General features: G+C 38.7%; 1 protein-coding gene across 1 annotated transcript; it reads left to right on the top strand.

Annotated features, from left to right (window-relative positions):
• Nucleotides 1–2,686: 2,686 nt before the first annotated feature.
• LOC114458811 (homeodomain-interacting protein kinase 3-like) lies at nt 2,687–5,301 on the top strand. Its single transcript, XM_028441195.1, has 6 exons — nt 2,687–3,181; nt 3,637–3,828; nt 3,969–4,150; nt 4,264–4,501; nt 4,597–4,686; nt 4,837–5,301. The coding sequence occupies exons 1-6, from the start codon at nt 3,098–3,100 to the stop codon at nt 5,299–5,301; spliced, it is 1,251 nt and encodes a 416-aa protein (XP_028296996.1). The 5' UTR covers nt 2,687–3,097.
• Nucleotides 5,302–8,185: the final 2,884 nt, after the last annotated feature.

Raw genomic sequence — 8,185 nt, forward strand, 5'->3', positions numbered from 1 at the left:
CTATAAAAATGCAAACTGGCGCATATCTCAGTCAAAATAAATGCTAACAACACCAAATCTGAGTTCCTTAGTTGGCATGTGACTGTGAGGGTATGCGCCAAATTTGAATGATGTAGACCACTAGGGGGCGCTACAAATAACGAATATTTATATCTCTTAATTGGCACGACCAATTGTTACCAAATTTGGAGGGGATGATCTTGGGTCCTTCCTGAGGCGATATCTCAAAGTTATTCACGATTGGTCAAAGTGGGCGTGGCTAATGACATAATAACACATAAATAAACAAACATTTATTTCTGCTGAATTATTATGTTGAGGGCAGTGAATTTTACAGGGTTGATATAGACGACTACACAGACCACCCATACCAATTATAGCGTCACTAGGTGGCGCTATAATTGCAAAAACATTTTGGCCTTTAACTTTCACAATTTAATTCACATCTTTAAAAAAATTCATATCCACATGTTCCCTACATAGAGTCGCATCTTCTGACATAGGCCACGCCCACTCCCACAGCACATTGCTCTTTGCAAGTCACGACATATCAAAAACCTACTTTTTCAAATTCCTCCTTGGGGTTTTGTTTAATCCCCATGAAACTTGGCACGTAGAGTCTTCAGTTGGACCTGATCTAAAGTTGATAAAATCATTTTGTTGGATCAAAATATGCGCGAATAATTACTGAGTAAAATTTTCTAGCTCGCTATAAAAATATGCAAAGCTATAAAAACTGTTGCATATCTCGGTCAAAATAAATGCTAACAACACCAAATCTGAGATCCTTGGTTGTCATGTGACTGCAAGGGTACGAGCAAAGTTTTAATAAGTTATGCCACTAGGGGGCGCTGCAAATATGGGAAATGTATATCTCATAAATGGCAAGACCAATTTTTACCAAATTAGGTGGGTATGACCTTGGGACGCTCCTGGGGCCGTATCTCGAAGTTAATCGCAGTTGGTCAAAGTGGGCGTGGCTTATTACCAGTGCTGGGAACGTTACTTTAAAAAAGTAATTAGTTATAGTTACTCACTACTTGTTCCAAAAAGTAACTGCGTTAGTAACTGAATTACTCTGTAATAAAAGTAACTCATTACCAAGGAAAGTAACTATTTGCATTACTGTTAAAAAAAAAAAAAAAGTTGCTATACGTCAAATAATTCAGATTTTTTAGATGCATGTGTCGTGAGGTGCTTCATTAATTTTGAGTTGCTTACAACGGATGTTGACAAAGTCTTCACTCCTGGATATAAAGAACACTTCACATGCACGTTCTTGCCTTTGACCACAATTAATTTAAAGTAGTGTTTGTATCGTCACCTTAAAAATGACAACTTTTCATCAGACTGCTCCACGCTCACCATCTCTGCTGCTTCATCCAATCTGCAGTGTGTGTGTGTGTGTGTGTGTGTGTGTGTGTCGCAAGTGCTGGCACGTCGCCTTAGCCAATCATAATCGCTCACCTTGTTTTTAACCCACCTGCTCACTACATTGAGTAAGAAGCCAGGGATGCTTTCGGATCACAGTTCATTTAATCAATACATGTAATTCACCGCATTTAACGTTCAGTAACGATAACAGCGTTGTAACGGCATAAAAAGTAATTAGTTAGATTAGCCCGTTTCTGAAAAACAAACGCTGTTACCTAACGCCGTTATTTTAAACGCCGTTATTTCAAACACTGCTTATTACTACATAACATATAAATAAACAAACCTTTATTTCAGCTGAAGTATTATGTTGAGGGCTGTGAAATTTACAGGGTAACTATAGAAGAGCACACAGATCACCCATACCACAAAGTGTACCACGAGGTGGCGCTATAATAGGTGCAAATGCATTTTGGTCTGTAACTTTCACACTTTAAATCACATCTTCCAAAACTTCATATCCACCTGTTCACAGCAAATGGCACGTTGGCCTGTGTCCTGACGCTCGCCACGAGCCTGTCATCATTCGTGACGTACTTTCAGGGGCTCCGCAAAACCTGGGGTCCGAGTCGCGAGGGAAGGCCTGGCCCCCTTTCATAACTGCTTGCAGTTCTCGTTATTATTATTATTATTATTATTATTATTATTATTATTATTACTATTATTATTATTATTATTATTACTATTACTATTATTATTACTATTACTATTACTATTATTATTATTATTATCTTGTTACTGTTATCTTGTTATATTATTTTATTAAGTTTTGCACATGTTAGTCTAACTACTGTTTATATTTATGTTTAGATTTTTTCTAGTTGATTGTTATTATTTAATGTCAAGACAGTTTTTGTGACTTTTAAAGAAGTTGAGTGTAAAATGTCCACTTTTCTGTGTTCTGATGCTTCAGCTGCAGCAGGTAAAAAAGACTCAATGAGAAACAGGGTTTTTATACTGTAGATAGGGACTTTAGACTTGAAAGTGGCTTGTGTATAAAAAATCTACACGTGAAAAAATTTTAATGTCACAAATGACAAGAAAAAATGTATAGACTGATGTTTACACATAAAATTATAGCTGCAAACTTGTAATCCAACATTTATTCACATGTTTTTTTTAATTACTTGCACAAATGATTGTTTACCGTAATTAAAAAACATGTGAATAAATGTTGGATTACAAGTTTGAAGCTGTCATTTTATGTGTAAATATCAGTCTCTAAATGTTTTTCCATCATTTGTGTAAATTTATTTCACATGTGAGAATTTTTTATACACAAGCTCAAATCACATTCTACAAGCTCTCACATTTTGCAACATATCTACCTTTATATATTGCTTCTATACAACAGTATTGAAAGCACATTTTGTGAAACATTTCCTAACTGACAGTTGATTAATGTCTATATCAGCACTCATTGAATGTCTCTTGTCCAGTCAAATTACTAATTGTTGTATAAGTGTCATTAAGGCCCTTCCTCACAATACAATTATGTGGTCACCTTTGTTCACTACAGACACATACACAGACTGAACTACTCAATACTGACCCTCTGTTCTTTCTTTCCACACTCACAGCAGCTGAACTTCCGGTTCTCTGCAGCAGCACTGCAGATTACTCCATCCTGGAGTGTATTGGTTATGGCAACTTTGGGCAGGTGATGAAGTGCCAGAACCTTAAGAACAACGAGACGGTGGCTGTGAAAATCATCAAGGACGGCTTTGAAGACCATCTTGAGAATGAGGTACCTGTTTGCACCTTCTAACATTTGATGGCTCAGGTTTTGCTATTTCTAAATTCTATGAACAATATTTTTGTTATCAATGTGTAATTACTTCAACATGGTAATGTGCGTTTCATAACTTTTGTACTATATTCCCAAAATTGCATTGAACTGAACAGATCTATTTTTAAAAAATCTGTATATTTGTAACACAATATTCCATGTAGATATCATATCAATAAACGTGTAAATGTAAAGCTGATAGCCATTGTCCATTTACACGTGTTCATGTAGCTTTTGTACCTATTACTTTATATATTTATTAATATCAACAATGAAACCAAACTTTGTTCCCTTTTGCTTTTTTTGTGATATTCGCAAATTCACAAAATACAGATTTTCTAAGACCTGTTGGAATCAGCCAAAGTATTTAACATCTAATAGTCCCTTCTTTTTCTTTTTCTTCTTCTTCACAGATTTCAATGCTAAAGGTAATTAGTGTCCTTGATACTGACCGCACAAATTTGCTTACGTTTTACGAGCATTTTGTGTACATGGACTGCAATTGCCTGGCATTTGAACTTCTTGAGATCGACCTTCACACTCTGATGGAAAACCGAGAGTGGGAACCCCTGAGTGTGAATTATATCCATACAATTGCTGAGCAGGTATGGTTGGCACGTAGAATTTTAGACTTACTGTAACACCTAAACGTAGAATGAAAGAAATCCTGTTTTAAAACCTGAGCTCATACAGCAAATGTACAACGTTTATTCTAAACCTGTGTCTTCTGATCTCGTTTCTGCAGCTATTGGTGGCTTTAGATGCCCTAAAAGGCCTTGGAATCATCCACACAGACATAAAACCTGACAATGTCATGGTGGTCAATAGGAATATCCAGGAACTGAAGGTGAAATTAATCGACTTTGGTGTGGCTGTTAAAACTTCCAGCATGGAGCCTTGCCTTGAAATTCAGCCTCTAGGATACAGGTAGGAGGATTTCTCCTCACATGGCTTAGCTGTGGTTAGGACAAACCTGTAATGCATTGTAATGATATGTTGGTCATAGATTCTCACTCTTATCTCGCATCCTTGCTTCTCAGGGCTCCTGAAGTCTCCATTGGCCTTCCTTTCAGTGAGGCCATTGATGTGTGGGCCCTTGGTTGTGTGCTTGTATTCCTCTACATTGGAGAAAACCTCTTCTCTGTGTTCTGTGAATACCAAATGATGAAGCGTGTTTCAGAACTTCTTGGTTTACCGAAGGATGACCAGCTTCAGGCCGGGGCTTACACCAGTTGCTTCTTTTGTGAGGCTGAGGAGGGCTCAAAATGGCGACTGATGGTAAAACTGAAGTTTTTTTTTTTTTTCTGGCAAACTCAAGTTCACCAAAGTTTAACTTTACAATGAACTTCATAACACTCATCTTGTTTCCCCAGACACCAGAAGAATATGAAGCTGGTAACAGCATCTCAACTAAGGAGGAACACCATTTCGTTGAGTTCTCTTCTTTGGATGATCTGGTCAATGTAAGTTTTTCATAAATGTCAATAAATGTCACTGTCCTGATTAAATCTTGACTGTCAAGAAGTTATTGAGATATCTTGACCATAAACTACTTACCGATATGCCTGATGTGTGAGCTTATGTAATGACCAGTCTTTTGTATTGAAATGCAGGTTCATCCAGGAGAAGAAAGTGGTGAGGTTGAGGACAGAGAAGCCTTTGTGGACCTGCTGAAGCAGCTTCTCTGCTTGGATGGAAATGAAAGGATCTCTCCCTGTCAGGCTCAGTTCCACCCTTTCTTCAGCACATCCCACCTCAACCAGCAGGAGACCAGCAGACACCATCAACCCTCATTACAGGCTAATGAGACCTCCTGCCATGCATCAGATGAAAAGTGTGTTCTAGATGATGCCTCTGCATCCAAGTCATCAGATAGTGACACACTGAATTTGGCCACTGCAGAAGCTGATAGTCTCCCTCCTCTGACTGACTTGGACTTGGTGTCTGCTCCCACTCCTCATTTAAATGATGACGTTCTGGATCAGTCTTCAGATGGAGTTACCGGCTGTTTTGGTTCTTTGAAGAAGAGGATTCAAAAACATTTCAAAAGAATCAAGACTTTCTTTTTCAAACGCTAAATGCTTGTTCTTGTAAATACATATATTCAATAGTTTGTTTTAGATCATTTTTTTGGATTTTCACAATGATTTTTTGAAACAAATAAACATGTAAATATGTATTCATTTGTTCTTGTTCCAGGTTCTTCTTCCGTGTTATAGTTTAAGAGCCGCTACATCTCATTTTATATAATAATTGACTTAAACTGGTGGTGATCAAAGAACAGGTGGAAAAACGCTAGAACCTTGATTGTTCTGATTGACTCAGATTTGACATTCAGCAGTTAGATTAAATCAAAAACAAAAACAGCCTTCCACCACCTAAAGAACATCTCCATCTCCTTAAAGGTGCCGTGCACACCTCTGAGATCCCTCTCTCCCAATCCCTCCCCTCTGCTCTCTTGCCCTGCCTCCAAACTTCCAAAGTCCCTCCCTCAGAGGAGCTAACAAGCTAACTTTAGTCCAACAGCAACATCACAGTAATATAACATGCTCTGTTAATAGCATATTACTGCAGCGCTTCTTTCTCTCTATGTCAGGGGTGGACAATTGTTTTTTACATGGGGCCACGTGAGAATAAGAAAATATTATGGAGGGCCGGACCAAAACTGAACTGAAATCTGCATAACATTAATTGTGTTTCTTTATATAAAGCAGTAAATAACATTGTTTTGATAAGCTGGAAAGACTGGTAAGAATATATGTTACAATTGAGCAATAAAAGAGAGAAAAAAATGACATTTATTCACTAAAACTTCCCAAAACAATGGTTAACAAAATGTGAACATTTGTACAGTTTTTGAGTCACTATATTAGTGACCATTTTCAGCCACATTCAGTATGACATTGTATGACATATTGGAACAATTAGGTGCCTACATTTGTTGGTTAATCACATTCACACTCATTGTGTGTTTTTTTCCAGTTCTTTTTTCTTATTAAGTGAGAGAAATCTAGTCTCTGTTGGTCTTTAACAAGTGCATCAAAGTCAGCTTGAATGTCTGAGGTGGAGATGCAAAGCACAGCTGACAGATGATCATCAGTGAGAGAGGATCTGTACCTGGACTTGTTAAACTTCATCACTGAGAATGTTTGCTCACTTATGTAGCTAGAGCCAAAGAGCACAAAAATCTTCTGAGCATGTCTCCTCATGTTTGGAAACCTCTCTTGCTTAAGAGCAGAGTAGAAATCCAGCAGTGGTTGTGACTTGAAGTGCTCTGCATCAGACTGCAGGTCAATGAGTTCCAGCTGGACATCACTTGGTGCATCATCCACATTGCAGGTAAATGGTGAGGAAATCAAGTGCATCTCACTCTCCATTGTTCTGAGATCTTCAAATCGCCTCGAAAACTCGCCATGCGGTGCTCCTAACATAGATGAGTACCTGCGGAGGTGATCATCTGATGGTGTGACTTCCTTCAGGGTTTGCATGTGAGTGAGATTGTTGCTCTCCAGTTGCCTTGAAAGAAACTGTAACTTGGCCATGAAAGCCTTCACCAGGTTGTGCATTTCATGGACGAAAAGGCCCTTGCCTTGCAGTTTGGTGTTCAGTGCAGTCATCAGTGCAGTCACGTCAACAGCAAATGCAAAATTTGTCAGCCATTTCTAATCTGAGATGTCTTTGCCTTTCTTCTCACAAAACGCTCGGATCTCTGCTTTCAGATCCCAGACTCTTTTTAGCACTTTGCCCAGGCTGAGCCATCGGATAGTTGTGTGATAGCTGATGTCACCATGTTCAGTTTCGTGCTCCTCTTGTTGCTTTTGGAACGTCGCTACCAAATTTTCCGATATCCGCACCATTTCACCATCATTTAAGTTTTTATATTTCTCTGAATGTTTCGTCTTGTAATGTCGACTCAAATTGTAATCCTTGAACACAGCAATCTGGTCCCTGCAAACCAAACACACCGCTTTACGTCTGACTTTGGTAAATAAATACTTGGCAGTCCATATCTTGTTGAAAACCCTGCATTCAGCATCTACCTTTCTCTTTTTAGTCGACATTTTGGGGGTGAAATGCGTCATACTAAGTTAGGTGCATGCGTGTGCAGGCTCGGTGCAAAACAACCGGAGGACTGCTGAGGCAATGGTGCACGAGGAGTGGATGGAGCGGTATCTCAGTCTGGATCCAGTAAAAAGTGACCATGAAAAGCTGTAAATGGACTGATATGCAGTGGGCTTCTAGTACTTCATATTGAAATTGTGTTTGTGAACATGTGGGCCACTGTGCCAGTTTTACTAAACTTTATAGCTACTTATACAGGCTCTGAGTTGAAATAAATAAAGTGTGTCAAAATAAAGCGGTCACTCTCCGTGGTGCTGAAGCGCTGATTTGTTCCACTACTGCTTACGTACCATTGCGCAACGTAAAAAAACAAAAGCTACAAAATAAAAGCAATGCACACTCATGAGGTAAAATAAAAAAAATTGTTTGTTTTGTCATTTCTTATGAAACTTACGCGGGCCGGTCAGTCAGCCGCATGTGGCCCACTGGCCGTAAAATGCCCAGGTCTGTTCTATGTGCACACACCATTCTAGCAGCAGCAGCAACAACACAGTGTCACTTACAGTACCCAAACGGAGGCTGCTGCGTGCACATTAACAAACACAGGCTCTCAGTGACGTGCCGTGAGCACTAGGGTAGGGTAAGCAGGGCGTTCCAAATCGTGACCACCAATGTCAACACCAATGACAATTTCATATGTTTCTGCTGACAAGTGTTAATTCAATTTAATTCAATTCAACTTTATTTATAAAGCATAATTTACAACAAAGTCATCTCAATGCGCTCATCAAAACATAAAATTCAGATCCACATGAACAAGCTTTTAGCCATCTACCAAAATCAACGTCGTAAAGCACCATTAAAGAAACATAAACAATTATTTAATATAGCCTCCATACT

This window comes from Gouania willdenowi, unplaced genomic scaffold, assembly GCF_900634775.1.
Source record: "Gouania willdenowi unplaced genomic scaffold, fGouWil2.1 scaffold_188_arrow_ctg1, whole genome shotgun sequence".
NCBI classification, from domain to species: Eukaryota; Metazoa; Chordata; class Actinopteri; order Blenniiformes; family Gobiesocidae; genus Gouania; species Gouania willdenowi.